The sequence below is a fragment of the Dreissena polymorpha genome, chromosome 1 (genome assembly GCF_020536995.1).
Source record: "Dreissena polymorpha isolate Duluth1 chromosome 1, UMN_Dpol_1.0, whole genome shotgun sequence".
NCBI classification, from domain to species: domain Eukaryota; kingdom Metazoa; phylum Mollusca; class Bivalvia; order Myida; family Dreissenidae; genus Dreissena; species Dreissena polymorpha.
Genome location: NC_068355.1, coordinates 39,841,262 through 39,861,713, shown reverse-complemented (window position 1 = coordinate 39,861,713; position 20,452 = coordinate 39,841,262). Strand labels below are relative to the sequence as shown.

The 20,452-nt window shown below is 36.2% G+C and overlaps 1 protein-coding gene across 2 annotated transcripts in view; it reads left to right on the top strand.

Annotated features, from left to right (window-relative positions):
• The window catches only part of LOC127877301 (laminin subunit beta-1-like), an 86,897-nt gene that overhangs the window by 10,580 nt on the left and 55,865 nt on the right, over positions 1-20,452 (top strand). For both annotated transcript variants that reach the window (XM_052423018.1, XM_052423006.1), the window contains exons 3-4: positions 1,120-1,679; positions 18,683-18,800. In XM_052423018.1, the coding sequence (XP_052278978.1) occupies positions 1,120-1,679; positions 18,683-18,800 (678 nt within the window). The remainder of the gene's footprint in view (positions 1-1,119; positions 1,680-18,682; positions 18,801-20,452) is intronic.

Here is a 20,452-nt window from a genome sequence, read left to right as displayed (position 1 = left end):
TTAAGATGCAAGCTAACCAGACCTGTGACCAGCAACATTATGGTAACACCGTGTTGTTATAAATGTTTATACTGACTCCATGTTAAATTGTTGGTGATGCTGCATACTGCAATTGTCTAAGATCACCTTTATGCATTGTAGTGGATATGTACCGGTAAGCAGGGCTCAACATTAACCTAAAAACCAACTTGCCCGATCTACTTGCCCTGAATGTAAAGCCACTTGCCCAAACATGTGATGACTTTTTTTCATGTGTTTTTATAGATTCAAGGCGAAAAGTAGTGCACCCAGAAATGAATATCAGCTCTTGTCATCACTGTACTGTTCATAGGGTTTGCAAAAAATTGCTTCTAACGATTCATCATTTCTCAACCATTCAAAGTAACTTTTCCATTTTTGTAAAAAGTTGCGTTTTCAATTCAATTCGTATTTTTTGGCACTTTTGGATGATTTTTCTGTGCAATTTTTATTGGATTTTGCAGACTTACAGTAACTTGTAAAGTCGAAGCTAAATAAACTAGACATTTTTCATCTGCTAACAGTACTGTAAACACCATGTGAACCGTAACAAAATTGTCAATTGACGTAAAGCAAAAGATTGTTGAAAATGTATGTCGCAAAATATGAAATATATATATACAGAAGCTATTTATTATTGTTTTTATTTAGTTATATAATTTTAGTAGTTTTCTTTGTGACTGAAACCACCAATGATGTTATTTGTAACTGAATAGTAATGAAAAAGATCGACACACTAGCATTTGAAAGCCGATGTTTGGAATCCCAAGCAATTTACCGCATTTCTAAAAATAAGTTTGGAAATGCATGCACACCTTGCTAAGTTAATTTGGACTTCAGCAAAAACAATTGCCAAGGTAAATTCATGAATTAGGCAAATCATTCTTATTTATTTGTACTATTTAACCACAGAAACACACGTTTTTCTTTGTTCTTTTTTGCACTTTTCCGGGCGGACAACTAGATTATAAAATAACTTGCCCGGAACCAAGTTTTACTTGCCAGGGGCAATCGGACAACCGTTAATGTTGAGCCCTGGTAAGTCAAGTTTGTGCTGAAGTTCAGTTTTAATGGCTATTACTAAACTTGCGTATTTTGCAGGTGCCCTCTGCCAAGGTAATGATAACAGTCTGCAGCCGCAGTGCGAGCAGGGAAGTTGTTACCCAGCAACTGGCGATCTATTAATAGGAAGAGAGGCCAACCTCACTGCAAACTCTACATGTGGGTTGGACCGTCAGGAGCGCTACTGCATCGTCAGCCACTTGGATGAAGCCAAGAAATGCTTTCTATGTGACTCTCGAAGACCCTGGTCTCAGAATTCTAGCAATAGCCATAGGGTTGAAAACATTGTCTCCTCGTTCAGAGAGAGGAAATTCAAGTGGTGGCAGGCGGAGAACGGTGTTCAGCGCACGTACATTCAGTTAGATTTAGAAGCAGAGTTTCATTTTACTCATTTAATCATGACCTTTAAGACGTTCCGACCCAAGGCGATGTACATAGAGCGCTCATATGACTTTGGGAATTCTTGGAAAATTTATCGGTATTTCGCCTATGATTGTTCCAAATCTTTCCCTGGTGTGCCAACAGGTCCCGTACGAAAATTAACAGACGTGATCTGCGCATCTCGATACTCCGATGTTGTACCTTCCACTGAAGGAGAGGTGAGGTCTTATTATTTTTTCATCACAAAGTGGAAGCTATTTGATTGCACTTTAGGTCAGTCTGTATGTTTTAACAAATGTTCTTTTGTTTACCTAACTGCTATTTAACTGCTTTGTTTAACCTTATACTTTCATGGCAAATGACCAAAAAATTAACATGTACATTGTTAACAAAGATTGTATTGTGGAAGCAAATTCAATTTAATTGACTGGAAGATGTGTCTTTGTCCAAGCATGTGTTGTGGTATACAATTGTGTTTCTGACACAAATAGTTGTCATAATTTATTGCATTGAATTAAGTTTGAATTATAAAAATAATGCATAATTTGTTATGGATTTCAATTTTATGTAAATGTTTGCAGCCATATTATTTATGGTGGTTTGTAAAAAAATGCTTAGCTTAAACACTATAGGACTTAAGCATATGATAGAATTTTTACTGTTTTTGCATGGATAAAAGTTTTCAGTATGTATACTGATTTCATTATGAACATATGTCCAATATGAACTTATTAAGAAAACAATATTGCAAAAGAACAGTGGGTATAAAACGACGAAATATACCTGCTTGGACATGGAAGTCGCCATCTTGTTTGTCACGTGATTACCCCCTCTGTAATCTGCTCTTCTGCAAATTTGCCACTGCCTTTGTTTTTTCGCCCATAAATTGTTCACAGTGAGTAATTGCACCTTCATAGGTATGGATGGAATCTGTCTGTAGCTTTAATATTCCTCAGGCAGTTACTGCAAGTGTAGAGGAAGAAACCAAGAAGTGCTATTTGATGTTTTTATTGGCAGACCTATCAGGTCTGTGCTGTGATATATTAACGCAGATGATGGGTGGGGTAGGTCTAATTTATTATCTGGCTGGAACGTATCCTATTCCACTATTAACAGCCTAGGAAAAGATTAATATAAGCTCATATGTAGGGATTGAATAGACAATGATGAACGTTTACAAATGTGAAGGGAAACCGATACTTTTTTCGCTCTTTTTACATTGGAAAGAACTTTGAAAGATTTTGATTGGTTCTTAGCCTTTAACTGATGTCCTTGGAGTCTATATCGACCACCTCTACCAACAAGACATGCTTTTTCTACAAGTCTGAATATCAAACTGTTTGTGTTATATTTTGAGGAAAAGACCAACAAACAATGCCGATTTAAATGTTAAATGTTACTTTCCGCAATACTAACATGATTATTATGACTGATAACAGCTATGATAATGATTTATGCAATATACCAGTATTATATCAATCATTGACACATTGCATTGTTTCCATTCAAGCACCTGTTGCAAAACAAAAAAAGCTGTATCATCTGAAAATGTTCCTGCAAGTATTCCAGATGTCCTTTTGTCCTATACAAGGGATTCAATTGTCCGCATTATTCAGGAAATCCGGATTTGAGCCATCCAAGCTCGATTTTGAGATCAATATATATCTGATGAATTTTAGGGTGGGGGGATACTGATTATGCTCGGTATTTATTTATCGGATGGCATTGACATAAGAAATAAAATTGCCTGTGAAAATAGTCAGCAAATGAAAAGGCCATTAAAAAAGCAAAAACAAATATAAAGCAAATAAAATTCCAACTGACAATTAAGCTTTTTAGGTGTTTTATGTTTGCACTTTACAACAACAAGTATACAATTTTATTAAAATTGTTGAAAGGATATCTTTATATGAACTAGTTTTCAATAGTCGTAAATAGTTCTGGGCCATAAAAGACTCCTTTGAAGTGCTTTGTAAATAAATTTCATTTATTGAAAACTTGTGTGCTCAGCAGTTATTTTGTACATTCATTAAGTTGATTGAACTTGCACTTTATTATGTTCATGATTAAAAAATTATATAATATTCTTTCATTAAAATTGTTTAAAAGAAACTAGTTGGTATGAAATAACAGAGTGATCATATAAATTTGCGCTTTGAAAAAAGCAACGGGAGTTTACATAATGGGGTGTTGTATCTGATATATTCAGTCCTTGTCGAAGCCCACTGTATCTATTCCGTTGTCACCACATAAAATGCCATTGGGGGAAAAGGCAAGAAGTATATCGTTTTATAATATTCACAGGACATCATATGACCAATGAAATTAAACTAGACATGTAAATACTCTTAGAATTAAGTCTGGGAAGCAACTATCATTTAGGTGGATAACTGTATATAAGACAAAAACAAACAAATAAGGGTATAAATTAGAAAGCGAACACCCCCAGCATAGTAACTGATTTGTAAACAAGTTGTTTAATTGGTTAAAGTTCTCTGCTGAATTGGACAGGGAAATCTTTAAGATATCTCAATACATGTAATTGTTCATTAGTAATTTTCTAGCCTGATCCAGCTAGATGCCATAGTTTGGGGCTTTAATTACAGGATAAAATTGAATAAGAAGCTTGCATACACACAAATCACCATGTCAGAGCAACATGATTATTATCCAGGTAGACATCATTTTATAGCAAGATCTACACAAAGAAGGTGCCTTGATTGTTTGATCCCTGCCGCTGATAGGCAGATGCTCTGTTGAACTGGTGTTGCCAGTGTGTATACTAGTGTTCCTCTGAATGTAAACTGTCAGTCTTGGACATGAGCAACATGCAACTGTAGTTACAGACATCCTGAAGCAAAGGAACTATGCCAAAAATTCAGGCTGACACAATCTCTTGACTAATATGTTTACAGAAATTTTATTAAAATAAAACGATAAAGAAATTTTAGCACAATTAATAATATACTCATATTTGGAAGATTCTATATATAAATTTTTCTCCTACAATGTCATGTCAGTGATTTTTTGTTTTGCTTTATATTTTGCTGCCCGTGCCTTTTTGATTGGGAAAAAAAATGCAATTATTTCCTGACAAGTGAAAATAAATTATTGAAAACATTTTTTTTATCCCCACGCTTTTTGAAAAAAAGGTGGGGATATTGTGGTTATCTCCGCCGTCCGTCCGTCTGTCTGTCCGTCCGTCCGTCCTGGCCACTATCTCCTCCTACACTAAAAGCACTAGAACCTTGAAACTTACACACATGGTAGCTATGAGCATATGTGCGACCCTGCACTATTTGGAATTTTGATCTGACCCCTGGGTCAAAAGTTATAGCGGTTGGGGTGGGGCCGCGTCAGAAATTATCACTCATTTTTATACGCCCGTCTATGACGGGACGTATTATGGTATACCCCGCGTCCGTCTGTCCGTCCGTCCGTCCGTCCGTCCGTCCGTCTGTTAATGTCGTACGCTACGTCAAATATCCTTTGACAGATTTTCTTCAAATTTTAACACAATCTTAATATTGATAAACCCTGATCCCCTTTCGTTTTTGACGGAATTCTGAATTGTCGTTCCAGAGTTATGGGACTTTGTTCGTCAAAATTTCGTGATTTCATTGAATGTCCTACTGTAGCTCAAATATCCTTCGATGGATTTTTTTCAAATTTCAACACAATCTTAATATTGATAAACCCTGATCCCCTTTCGTTTTTGACGGAATTCTGAATTGTCGTTCCAGAGTTATGGGACTTTGTTCGTCAAAATTTCGTGATTTCCATGCTCATGTACTTATAAAATAAACCATGTATTCAAATACAAATAAACTGAAGTAAAAAAATGATTCAAAGGGTTATTTATTACCTTACTACTTCATTGGCGAACGACGGGCGTATCATGCGCTCATGGCGCAGCTTTTATTTTAGGTTATTTTACATTTACTTCTTTATTTCTACACCGATTCACTTCAAATTGATACTGGACCTCTCTTATGACAATACGGTCAATCTCAACCATGCATGGCCCCATTCCCAACCCTGGGGCGCCCCGCCCACATAGGCCACACCCACCAAAAATTTCCATTTACTATAATTTTTTCATTTCTACACGGATTCACTTCAAATTGATACTGAACTTTTGTTATGACATTAGGGTCAATCTCAACTATGCATGGCCCCAATCCCAACCCTGGGGCGCCCGCCCACATAGGCCACACCCACCAAAAAATTCCATTTACTTTAACTGTTTTATTTCTACACGGATTCACTTCAAATTGATACTGAACTTCCCTTATGACATTAGGGTCAATCTCAACTATGCATGGCCCCATAACCAACCCTGGGGCCCCGCCCACATAGACCACACCCACCCAAAATTGCCTTTTCTATAATTTCTTCATTTCTACACCGATTCACTTCAAATTGATATTGAACTTCTCTTATGACAATACAGTCAATCTCAACTATGCATGGCCCCATAACCAACCCTGGGGCGCCCCGCCCACATAGACCACACCCACCCAAAATTGCCTTTTACTATAATTTCTTCATTTCTACACCGATTCACTTCAAATTGATACTGAACCTCTCTTATGACAATACGGTCAATCTCAACTATGCATGGCCCCATTACCAACCCTGGGGCCCCGCCCACATAGACCACACCCGCCCAAAATTGCCTTTTACTATAATTTCTTCATTTCTACACCGATTCACTTCAAATTGATACTGAACTTCTCTTATGACAATACGGTCAATCTCAACTATGCATGGCACAATTACCAACCCTGGGGCGCCCTGCCCACATATGTCACACCCACCATAAATTGCCTTTTACTATAACTTCTTCATTTCTACACCAATTCACTTCTAATTGATGATGAACTTCTCTTATGACAATACGGTCAATCTCAGCTATGCATGGCCCCATTACCAACCCTGGGGCACACCTAGGTCAAACATTCGGCGTGGGGATACGCGTCGGCCTCTGCCGCGCCATTTCTAGTTTAATGTTGCATTCTGGATTATTGTATTTCTACAAAAAGAAACACAAAAAACACACCTTCAAAGATAAGAAAATAAAGGAATATGATCTAATGGTTGCTTATTTATGTTGGAAAGTCAAATGAATGAATCTTTTGAAAGAGTCCTTAGATAATTTTCTGAAGTATTTCTGTCTTCTTACTAACTTAGCATCAAAGCAATCTACACAAAAATCCTACCCACTGGAATCTGATGAGTTAACAGTCTCTTATCATAACTATCTTCCTGGAAAAAGAAATACTGCTGCTAATGCAGAATCGCCTGCCATCTTTTACTGGCTGTGCATTTCAGTTAATGGTTGTTGGCATTGAAAATGCATTGAAGAGTGCAATGTTTCTGTTATTGACATTAATGATATATTTCCCCGCCCAGACATTATTCCATTGCTATTGTTTTGGTGATGCATCAGGTAAGTTGAATCATGGATTCTAACATTAATGTTACTAACGAAAGCAGCAACGTGATATGCCTTGAATCCTGTAAGTCAGGCTTTCTGTTTAAGTTATGTATATTGATATAAAACAAAATTTTGGTCATTTTCATGGTGAGCGTTTGTGATAATCTTTAATCTGATGTGCATTGTCAACATTTGCCTTTGATGGTACTGAAGGCTGCATTAATTGCCCAATTTTCATGAAACTGGTCTGTACCTTCATTGATATTCGGCCTAAGTTTGAAACTGGGTCACACTAGTTCAAAAAGAAGGTCACTAGTCAAATGGAAGAAAGAGCTGTGAACGCTCTACGTTATGAAGCTTGGTCAGAACTTAAATTGTCCTCATGGTTGTTTGGGAGTGTTTGGAATTGGGTCCAAGGGGTCAAAAATAAGGTCACTTGGTCAAATTAACCCATTTATGCCTAGCGTCTAGAAAAAAAGGCCTTGGCAAACAGCGTAGACCCAGATGAGACGCCGCATAATGCAGCGTCTCATCAGGGTCTCCGCTGTTTGCTTAAAGGAATTTCTGTAAGAAATATTCTAAATATAGAAATAAACATACTAGACATCCCTAATTTTGGAAATAAATTGATCCAATTTAGAAGGATGGGAGAGTCCACTAGGCACAAATGGGTTAATGAAATAAATTGTGAAAACTCTTGAGGCAGCATTCATTGCCCAAACCATAATAAAACTCTGTAAGTACAGATGTGCCGATGCTATATCTACAGAGTTTGAAACTAGACTGAAATCTAAAACGATTAGTTGTTAGCTCACCTCAGCAAGTAGTGGTCAAGTGTACAATGTGCATGGTCAAGCTTAAGCTAGTTACAACCACTTTTTTCAACCGATCTTATGTTTATTAGCCAGTATGTTTACCTGGACAATAATTTGGCAGAGTCACTAAGTCGCAAAAATATGTAATCTTAAACAACTTTTCTACTCTTGGGGCCAAATTTGTAACTTAATGATGATAAACCTTTGTCAGAATGTTTGTCTTGAAATCTTCTAGGCTTCAATATGGGTCATGTGCACCCAAAAATTAGGTCACCAGGTAAAAAATAAATAAAGTCCTTTTATAAACCACTTAAGAGGCCACATTTATTACTAAATTTTAATGAAACTTAGTTAAGAATGTTTATATTAACAACATTGTGGTTAAGATCAAATCTGGATAAAATGTCAAAAACTAGGTCACCAATTCAAATATTGTAAAAAGCTTGTAACCACTTTAGAAAAAACAATGTTTATTTTTATCTTATCATTTCTTAGCTGAGGTTTGAACCTGAGTCACATGCGTCTGACAAGTAGATCACCAGGTCAAATACTAGAAAACATTTTACTTCATCCAGATGCTCCACTTATGGCTCAATCTTGATGAAACTTTGGTAATATCCAGGTTGAATTTGAATCTGGATCATATGCATACCAAAACTTTTAAGGTCCCAGGTCAAATACCTTGTTACCACTATAAAGGCCATATTTATGACTCAATGATGATGAAACTTGGTCAGAATCTTATTCTTAAAAATATCAAGAACAACATGGAACGGGCAAATGCGTGTCTAAAAACTAAGTCAAGTTTTAAGATGATTCCAGTCTAGTGAAGATCATGGGCACTAGAAGACAGGACTGTTTTCCTTAACTGGGCATAGTGAAACCTTGTAAACTCAATAGAATTTTAAAAAATTGCTCAATCATCATGAAGCTTGCAAAGAACATAAAACTTTTTCTAATGATGTATCAGCAGAGTTTTTAGTTGGTTTGGTTCCTGTTTTGCCAGGGGCCGGGGCATTTGTTTCTTTATGACAATAGTGTAGTCTTTTTATGTCCCCCACCACTATAGTGGGGGACATATTGTTTTTGCCCTGTCTGTTGGTTTGTTTGTGTGTTTGTTTGTTTGCCCCAACTTTAACATTTGCAATAACTTTTGCAATATAGAAGATAGCAACTTGATATTTGGCATTCATGTGTATCTCATGGAGCTGCACACTGCACATTTTGAGTGGTGAAAGTTCAAGGTCATCCTTCAGGTCATAGGTCAAATATATAGCTTCAAAGCGGGGCAAAAGGGGACAAAGTGTTTCTGACAAACACATATCTTGTTTAATGGGCAATGGCATTCCACCCTTTAATTACCCAACACTTATGTAAATTTAAATGGGGCAGTATGTAGCACCCAAATATTTTACTCAAAATTAGTCCCCATCATAATGACAATGCATGAGCTTATGTAAAGGACCATAAAAAGCGGCCCAAAGCATTTAAGGGATAAAAGCAAGCAAGGGTATTCTTAAGTCAGTCATAAGAGCTTAAGTGTAGTGACATTGGACAAGATAAAAAGGCTTTGATGACAGGCAATTATCATCTGTAATATCCTTCAAGCTTGTTGAGATTATTTTCTCTGCTGGGTAGCTAATCTGTGCCAGTTGGAATTACATTATCTTCGTCACCTTTCATTCAGATTACAATTGTACTTAACTTTTTTCCATGACAGATATAGACAGGTATTCAATCATGACACCATTGATAGGATTTTGTTTAGGAGGATATGAACATGTCTGCAAGTTTGTAAACAAATGACGATTGCCTTCTTGTGTAACGTATAGCGTATTTATATATATTCTCTATTAAAATTTAATAAATGCCTCAATTAGCCCTACATTTTCCTATGAGGGAGGGGGGTGCCCGATTTATACAGGGCAAAATATTGAGATTATTATATCTACATGTATACCACTATTATAAAACTATTATTATTTGAATCTGTAGCTAATTATTAAATAACATCTGTCAGAGATTTATCTTATGCAATAATTTCGCATAGCTTTAAAAAAATTATTTTTGAAAAAATTAGGTCGGAGGCTTAAAGAAGTGCATGGGCTTTATTAGAAAATATATGGTGTATTATAAATTTATTAATTTTACATATTAAATAAATGCTTTTGCTACCCCTGCTGGCTGTCCTATTAGTCTATCAGCATTTCAATAGAGTGTATGTTATCAAATGCTTTTAAAGGTTATACATGTATCTATGTTCAAAGAAACATTAAAAATGTAGATTAAATATTATTTGTTCAGGACTTTCATACATGTGTAAAATATAAAATGTGTGTCATTTTATAGGGAAGGGATGAATGTGTAACATCCAGAAGCATATTGTTTAATTGATATTAGCAGGGTTCTGGGAAAACCCGGCATAAGGCATGACTGTGTTAAGTATTGTCTCAGAGTCTGTGCAGTCCAGGCATGAAATTGGGGACAACACTTTTGTGGTTACTGGATGTTTGTTTAGAAGTGGCATCTTTTAAATGAAAGAAAAATACAAAAATGTGTTGGCCCTGATTAGCCTTCTTGGATTACCGGCTTATCTGGGAAATACTTGTGCACACATGCATTAAGCCCTGTTTTCTCAGAGTGCAGCTCATATATTTCAATCAGACATTAATTATTTGTACTAAACTTTAAATCTCTTAATGGGAGAATATAATTGATGCAACCAAATGTAAAGAATTCAACCAAATGTGAAGAAGCCAACTTCATAATGTAAACTTACACTTAAGGTAAAAATACTTCATAATGTAAACTTACACTTAAGGTAATATTAATTTCTCCATCTGATATATTAGATCTTTACAAACAACTCAATTATGCCTCAAATGCGTGTTGTTTTATTAAAAAAATCATTACAAAAAAGAACTGAAGCATATAAGCTGTATATGTTTTGATGAAGACAGCTTTTGCAGTTTAAAAACAGTGGGTTACTGTTATTCATATCAGGGCTTTTGAATAGCGGCGTCAAATTTTACTACGTAAATCCAGTATGTAAAGGCTTTTTTATGGAAATGTTTTACCGGCACATTTCAGACTGTCTGGTCGACTTACTATTTCAATGGGACTGTTTACACAGCAATTAAACGAAATGAGGTGATAAGGAATTGCATAAGCAATGCAATTCGCAACTTGAATGTATGTTAATTTAGTTAATGACAAATGAAAAGGCTTGGTTAATGAGAAATACACAAGACTTGAAACTTTTGCTAGTTTAAAACTATGTGAGCCATACTCTGTAAAAAAAGCGGTTAAATGCATGAGCCTTAAGTGTCGTCCCTGGTAGCCTGTGCAGTTAGCGCAGGCTAATCAGGGACAACACTTTACACCTAAATAGCATTTGATGAGACTTTCTTTAATCGAAAATATCAGAAAAGCGGAAAGTGTTGTCCCTGATTAGCCTGTGTGGACTGCACAGGCTAATCAGGGATGACACTTTACGCACATGCATTCCACCCCTTTTTCGCAGAGCAGGGCCCATATAAAATAAATAATTATATTAAAGGAAGCCAAAATTGTGAATCATGCTACCAAAATGTTTGAAGAATGTTAGGGAATAATTCATGCATTTGTTCAATAATGGTATTTATTTAATACTTGTTTAAAAACAACAACATACTATTTGAAAATTTAAAAATCTGCATGTAGCATGCCTTTACATTTTTAGCTCACCTGTCACGAAGTGAAATGGTGAGCTTATGTGGCCGTGTGATGTCCGGCGTCCGTATGTGCGTGCGTGTGTGCGTGCGTCCGTCGACAATTTGTTTGTGTAGACAGTAGAGGTCACAGTTTACATCCAATCTTTATGAAATTTGGCCAGAATGTTTATCTGGATGAAATCTGGGTTGGGATTGTATTTGGGTCATCTGGGGTCAAAAACTAGGTCACTAGGTCAATATCTAGGTCAAATAATAGAAAAACCTTGTGTAGACAGTAGAGGTCATAGTTTTCATCCAAACTTTATGAAATTTGGTCAGAATGTTTATCTTGATGAAATCTGGGTTGAGATTGTATTTGGGTCATCTGGGGTCAAAAACTAGGTCACTAGGTAAAAAACTAGGTCAAATAATAGAAAAACCGTGTGTAGACAGAAGAGGTCACAGTTTTCATCCAATCTTTATGAAATTTGGTCAGAATGTTCATCTTGATAAAATCTGGGTTGGGATTGCATTTGGGTCATCTGGGGTCAAAAACTAGGTCACTAGGTCAAAAACTAGGTCTAATAATAGAAAAACCTTGTGTAGACAATAGAGGTCGCAGTTTTCATCCAATCTTTATGAAATTTGGTCAGAATGTTTATCTTGATGAAATCTGGGTTGGGATTGTATTTGGGTCATCTGAGGTCAAAAACTAGGTCACTAAGTCAAATAATAGAAAAACCGTCAACAATTTGTTTGTGTAGACAGTAGAGGTCACAGTTTTAATCCAATCTTTATGAAATTTGGTCAGAATGTATTGATGAAATCTGGGTTGGGATTGTATTTGGGTCATCTGGGGTCAAAAACTAGGTCACTAGGTAAAAAACTAGTTCACTAGGACAAAAACTAGGTCACTAGGTCAAATAATAGAAAAAACCTTGTATAGACAATTGAGGTCACAGTTTTCATCCAATCTTTATGAAATTTGGTCAGAATGTTTATCTTGATGAAATCTGGGTTGGGATTGTATTTGGGTCATCTGGGGTCAAGAACTAGGTCACTAGGTCAAATAATAGAAAAACCTTGTGTAGAAGATAAAGGCCACTGTTTCATCTAATCTTTATTAAATTTGATCAGAATGTTTATCTTGATGAAATCTGGGTTGAAATTGTATTTGGGTCACCTGGAGTCAAAAACTAGGTCACAAGGTCAAATAATAGAAAAACCTTGTGTAGACAATAGAGGTTTCAGTTTTCATCTAATCATTATTAAATTTGGTCAGAATGTTTATCTTGATGAAATCTGGGTTGGGATTGTATTTGGTTAGTCAGGTGAGCGATTCAGGGCCATCATGGCCCTCTTGTTTATGTATTTGCTTAATCAATCCTCTATACTGTAAGATTTTCAAATAATTGTTCAGTAAATAAGTGTAAGATTAACCTGTATAAATAAAGCATTGCCAAATGTGGCTGGGCCCTCTGTTAACTATTCATGTATGAATAAAAAAACTCAATGTGTAGTTATGAAAAGTACATGCATTTGGGAAGCCTTTTTTTCCCATCAATTTTCATCTAATTATTGATATTAATATTCAAGTTTATCACCAGGACAAGTCAATGTGCCATGTTTTAATGGTCAATTAAGCAAGACGCTTGATTAAATATGAAAAGAATATGTGCTGGTATATATACTGAACTCAGGTTTTTATGAACACACATAGGGAAAGCTAAAAAGATAAGATCACCCTTGACTTTGAATGGTTGGACACATGATATGTTTGAGGAAGGTGGAAAATTGGCCATAAAACCTATATGGCGGAATTTTCAATACTAGTTTCCTTCAGGTTGCTTGGAGTTTGTTTTGTGGTTTCATATTTACTTTTACTTTTTGTGAGCATATATTTTCAAGTAAGTTAAAAATCCTGGTTTTTATGCTTCCAAAAAAATTATTTTGGGGGGAAGCATATAGTCGCCGCTTCATCTGTCCGTGTGTGCGTCTGTCTGTCTGTCTGTCTGTACGTGCACAAATTTTGTCCGGGCAATTTCTCAGCAACTAATGACCATTATTCAATGAAACTTAATGGGAAGCATCACTACCAAGAGGAGATGTGCATATTATCGGCGGGTTCTGGTCGGATGATTTTTCACAGAGTTATGGCGCTTTGAAATTTTTTATAAAAAAATTCTTGTCCCCCCAACTACTGTGCCCTCAAGACGTTTCTTTTTATCTGAATATATAGTGCAATATTGTGACAAAAAAAAACTTTGGGGAGCATCACCCGTCTACGACGTTTTTTTTTTAGATTTGGGTATGATAGATAGGCGGGAAGACATGAGGCAAAAAACAGGTGGTCAATAAGTTTTGCGTTAATTTTAATGGAACCTCGGCTATAGCAAGATGGCATGGAGACCTGGATTGTGTTTTAGGCATGTTTGCTTTACATAGAAACAAACTTTTCTGTCAATAATTTTAGTTTGGATAAAGATAATGTACTGAAATTGTGTTTGTAGGTAAATTACTTTAAGACCTATTTTGTGATTTCTTAATGATATCTGTGGGGTGTAAATCAAGGTCACCATTTCTAAAAATAGAAAACCTTTTCTCCTCAGTCAGCTTGATTTATTATGTCTCCCACTATAGTAGTGGGGGACATATCGTTTTTGCCCTGTCTGTTGGTTGGTCTGTTGGTTGGTCTGTTGGTTGGTCTGTTGGTTGGTTGGTCTGTTTGCGCCAACTTTAACATTTTGCAATAACTTTTGCTATATTAAATATAGCAACTTGATATTTGGCATGCATGTGTATCTCATGGAGCTGCACATTTTGAGTGGTGAAAGGTCAAGGTCAAGGTCATCCTTCAAGGTCAGAGGTCAAATATATGTGGCCAAAATCGCTCATTTTATGAATACTTTTGCAATATTGAAGATAGCAACTTGATATTTGGCATGCATGTGTATCTCATGGAGCTGCACATTTTGAGTGGTGAAAGGTCAAGGTCAAGGTCATCCTTCAAGGTTAGAGGTCAAATATATTTGGCCCAAATTGCTTATTTTATGAATACTTTTGAAATATTGAAGATAGCAACTTGATATTTGGCATGCATGTGTATCTCATGGAGCTGCACAATTTGAGTGGTGAAAGGTCAAGGTCATCCTTCAAGGTCAGAGGTCAAATATATGTGGCCCAATTCGCTTATTTTTAGCTCATCTATTTTTTGAAAAAAAATTATGAGCTATTGTCATCACCTTGGCGTCGGCGTCGGCGTCGGCGTCGGCGTTGGCGTTGGCGTTGGCGTTGGCGTCGGCGTCCGGTTAAGTTTTGCGTTTAGGTCCACTTTTCTCAGAAAGTATCAATGCTATTGCATTCAAACTTGGTACACTTACTTACTATCATGAGGGGACTAGGCAGGCAAAGTTAGATAACTCTGGCGTGCATTTTGACAGAATTATGTGCCCTTTTTATACTTTAAAAATGGAAAATTTTGGTTAAGTTTTGCGTTTAGTTCCACTTTTCTCAGTAAGTATCAATGCTATTGCATTCAAACTTGGTACACTTACTTACTATCATGAGGGGACTGGGCAGGCAAAGTTAGATAACTCTGGCATGCATTTTGACAGAATTATGTGCCCTTTTTATACGCCCGTATAAAATACGGGACGTATTATGTGAAACCCCTTGGCGGGCGGCGGGCGGCGGGCGGAAGGCATCACTTTGTCCGGACTCTAATTCAAATTGTATTCATCCGATTTTCATCAAAATTGGTCAGCAGTTGCATCTAGTTGATATCTAGGCCAAGTTCAAATATGGGTCATGCTGGGTCAAAAACTAGGTCATAGGGTCAATAAGTGCATTTTCAAAGGGGCCACTTTGTCCGGACTCTATTTCAAATTGTATTCATCCGATCTTCACCAAACTTGGTCAGCAGTTGCATCTAGTTGATATCTAGGCCAAGTTCGAATATGGGTCATGCCGGGTCAAAAACTAGGTCATAGGGTCAATAAGTGCATTTTCAAAGGGGCCACTTTGTCCGGACTCTATTTCAAATTGTATTCATCCGATCTTCACCAAACTTGGTCAGCAGTTGCATCTAGTTGATATATAGGCCAAGTTCGAATATGGGTCATGCCGGGTCAAAAACTAGGTCATAGGGTCAATTAGTGCATTTTCAACGGCGCCACTTTGTCCGGACTCTAATTCAAATTGTATTCATCCGATCTTCACCAAATTTGGTCAGAAGTTGTGTCTAGATGATATGTAGGTCAAGTTCAAATATGGGTCATGCCGTGTCAAAAACTAGGTCACGAGGTTACTTAGTGCATTTCAAGCATTTAGCATGGTGTCCGCTCTCTAATTGAAGTAGTTTTCATCTGATCTTCACCTAATTTGGTCAGAAGTTGTGTCTAGATGATATGTAGGTCAAGTTCGAACATGGGTCATGCCGGGTCAAAAACGAGGTCACATAGTGCATTTCAAGCATTAAGCATGTTGTCCGCTCTTTAATTGAAGTAGTTTTCATCTGATCTTCACCAAATTTAGTCAGATGTTACATCTAAGTGATATCTAGGTCAAGTTCAAATATGGGTCATGCCGGGTCAATAACTAGGTCTTGAGGACACTTTCAAGCATTGAGCATGGTGTCCAAAACCTTCGAACGGGCGTATCTTGTGACAGTTTGGCACTCTTGTTATACTTAGAAAATTGACAATTTTGGTTAAGTTTTGTGTTTAGGTCCATTTTATTCCTTAAGCATCAAAGCTATTGCTTTCATACTTGCAACACTTACTAACTATCATAAGGGGACTGTGCAGGCAAAGTAATGTAACTCTGACTGGCATTTTGACAGAATTATGTGCCCTTTTTATACTTAGAAAATCAAAAATATGATTAAGTTTTGTGTTTAGGTCCACTTTATTCCTACAGTATCAAAGCTATTGCTTTCATACTTGCAAGATTTATGAACTATCATAAGGGGACGGTGCAGGCAAAGTTATGTAACTCTGACTGGCATTTGGACGGAATTATGGGCCCTTTATACTTAGAAAATTGAAAATTTGGTTAAGATTTATGTTTTGGTCACTTTACCCCTAAAGTATCATAGATACTGCTTTCATACTTGGAACACTCACAAACTATCATAAGGGTACAGTAAAAGGACAAGTTGCATAACTCTGGTTGTCATTGTTACGGAATTATGGCCCTTTATTGACTTAGTAACTTTTAATATATGGTTAAATTTTGTGTTTCGATCCACTCGAAGTATCAAGGCTATTGCTTTCAAACTACAAATACTTACATGCTATCATGAGGTTACTGTACCTGGCAACTTGAATTTTACTTTGACCTTTGAATGACCTTGACTCTCAAGGTCAAATTATTAAATTTTGCTAAAATTGCCATAACTTCTTTATTTATGATTAGATTTGATTGATACTTTGATGAAACTACTCTTACCTGACATACCACTATAGACTTCACCCAAACCATCCCCCGTGCCCTCCCCCCCCCTCCCCCCCTCCCCCCCCCCCCCCAATTTTTTTTAATTTTTTTTTTTTTTTTTTTTTTTTAAGATCATCTCACAAATGACCACCACACCCTCACACTATACCCCCACCCCACCCCCCCCACCCCACCCCACCCCCCAAATTTTTTTTTTTGATTTTTTTTTTTTTTTTTTTTTTTTTTAAGATCATCTCACAAATTATCACCACACCCTCACACTATACCCCCCCTCCCCCGATTTTTTTTTTTTTTTTTTTTTTTTTTTTCGCTTTTTTGGAAGATAATGTAATAAATGTCCACAACCCCACACTATACACCCCTCTTCACTCCACTCCTCCCTCCTTTGTGATTGAAAATGAGAGTCCCTTCACCTTTAAAAAGAAAATAGATGAGCGGTCTGCACCCGCAAGGCGGTGCTCTTGTTTTATTCTGTTATTGTTCTAAAATTGTTTTGTTAATAAAGGGTCATTAAGGTGAGTTTGGACATAAAGCCCCTTTTTGTGTGTAAACTTACTTTTAGAAGTTCTTTCCTAATCTAATTTACTTGGCCGAGTTTGAAGCAAAACAAGTGAAAGGAATCCATTACATGCACATGAGTGTCCAAATTTTTACCTAATGGTATCCCAAGTTGAATAATATATGTTTCTAGTTGGGTTCCATCAAGTTATAATTGGTTTGTTTTTGTACTCTTCCAACTTTAATTTTGAAGCTTTGATCAGGAAGTTATAACTCAGCGTCATGCATTATAGATGTTAATTTCCTTTCAATCTGTGGAAAATAGCTTTTGCAATTAGGAATGTTTTTTTATATTATTTATTCATGGTTATTATTAATGGTTGGTGCCTGCTTATCTCTTCCCCTCCCCCTTACAACCCCCAAATTAAATTGTCATTTGAGAACAGAAACTTGAGATGATTTCATCAAGATTAAATAATTGAATGTCAAAATTGCATTGTTGAAATGTCATTGATAGATTTAAAGCCATGATTTTTAAAGTTCTTATCACACTTGCATTGCTATTTTACAATTCTTTGAGCAGGTGCTCTATGAAAGGATTTCAGAGTGGGCAAACATGAATGTCTTAGATTTGTATTTTATATGAATGAACAATTATGTGTCAAACATTTCCAATACAAATGAATCTTCTGTGGCCTTGTTTTTGTGACACCGTAGACTAGTCATTGAAAGTAGTTATAGAAATATTAGGAACACGATTTTGGATATAATAGAAGCTTGATTGACAGTCACCAGTCACACTTTTGATAATGCACGATGATTGCATAAGTATGAAATAATTACATACATCTGTATGATTTCAAAATATTACAATAGTTTCATGCTTTATCTTTGATCAAAGTGCGTAAATGTCTTTGTTAGGGTTGATGCATATTTATAAATCACAATAGAATAAATATACATAATAACTTTTGTTTCTTTTTTCATGCATACACACACAGCATTTTAGTCTAAATTAATGATTTTTGGGGGACGATTTATATATTGTAATCCAGAATATAGGATGTTGGGCTGTTTTAAAGCCTGCACAATTTATGTCGGCTTTCATTTCAGGTGGCATTTGTAAAGGACCTCATTATTTTGTCCTATATTTGCATTCACTATGCGATATCTGTACTAAAATATTGTATCTTGTCTCTCAATATTCTGTTATGTGTGCTATAATGTTGTATCTTTTCATGCAATATTCCATTTTATGTGCTTTAATGTTGTATCTTCTTGCAATATTCTGCTATGTGTTCTATAATGTTGAATAATTTCAGGTGATATTCCGTGTTCTTCCTCCATTCATCCGCATCAACGACCCATACGCCCAAGATGTTCAGGACCTGCTTAAGCTCACCAACCTCCGGGTCGTGTTCACAGAGCTACATACACTAGGTACGTTTTTGTGTCTGTCAGTTGACGTCATTCTGCTATCTGTCATGTGTCTTGGAGGTCTGATGTTTGGGCCCCATTCAGGGTGCATGCTGAAAGTGGTTCCCAATCTCTTAGTGTCTCTATAATGTTATGGTGGCAATAGTAACTAAGATAGATGTAGTGATTGGCTTGGGACTTAAATGATTAAGGTTTTTACCACTCAGGAAGCATTTTCTAGGTCTCAAAAATTGACACGTAGATTATTTATACCCAGAAAATAAATAAGTGTCTCTTTAATGTTACATGATCACTCAGGACTCAGGTTAAACTGATATGGTGAATGCCTGGAAACTGTGAGGTGCAATGTTTGATCTCTGCACAGGTAGTGTTCTACAGGTATGTTCAATGACAGGAAAGTACTGTGTACAGAAGATGACTCATAGTGTCTTTATAAGCCCAATGTTTTCAATTCAGTTAAACTTAAGTAAATAGGTTTAAAGTAAATTGTTTGCATGGGAAACATAATTATGTAATAATCTATTTAATCAAATCCATTAAACTGTTAGATTGGCATCGATGTTGAAATCTCTTGAGATAATATAGTCATTGAACAATGTTTTGTAATGAACATCTCACGTTTAATTTACACTAAGCACTATTAACATACAATATATAGCTCAACTTCTCTATCTTAAAGTCTCTGTTTATGCTATCGAATATGACCTCAAAATTGTGATCATTTTGAAAGACAACAGATCTGTTTTAGCATTACACACTTTTTATTAAAACATTTGCTTTGACATTTAAGACAGATCATAAAACGACCAGATGGGGTGTAATGTGCACATCATAAACGCGTTTTAGGGCATTTGAGAGCTAAGTGCTCATAGCGGGCTATTTTGGTCAGTCTTTGTCCGGCATCTTGAGTTGCGTGTTGTCAACTTTTAGGTGTTTTCACACTTAAGGCCACATTTTTTAACTAGTCTTGATAAAACTTGGTCAGGATATTGATCTTGCCAATATGAATGAGTTTGAGTCTGGGTCACTTGCAAAAGCTTAGGTCACACGATCAAATCTTAGAAATATTTGTAACAATTTTTAGGCCATATTTATGAATCAATTCTAATTAAACTTGCTGAGAATGTTTATCTTGACAATCTACTATGTGTGTTTAATTCTGGGTCATATGCAGCTGAAGCTGAATCTTACCAGGTCAAATCTCAGAAAAAAACATTTTTTTACCACTCTAGAGGTCACATTTATGACTCATTCTTGATAAAACTTGGTAAGGATCTTTATCTTGATATTATATAGGCCGATTTTGCATCTGGGTTACAACTGTCCAAACAACTTCATTTTTAACTGCAAATAAAATATAATTAGAGCGGCGTCGGGCTTCTCCAAATAGGGTCTAAGTCCGGATACTTTTAGACAATCAGAAAAAAGTTCACATTTAACCTCTCGAAAATCATTATCTTTGCATGAGCAGAAAGCGTGATTTTTCTTCTCCGGTTTTGCAAAGTTTCAAGGCGCGGATATTTTCAAAAACTAGAAAAACAATCACTTGTTCTGAAGGTAAGAATGTTCTTTCATTTTCTTTCTGGGTATGCTAGGCAACCTTGATGACATTATTTTCGTATAATTTTGTTTAGATTAAAGCTTGACAGCGTACA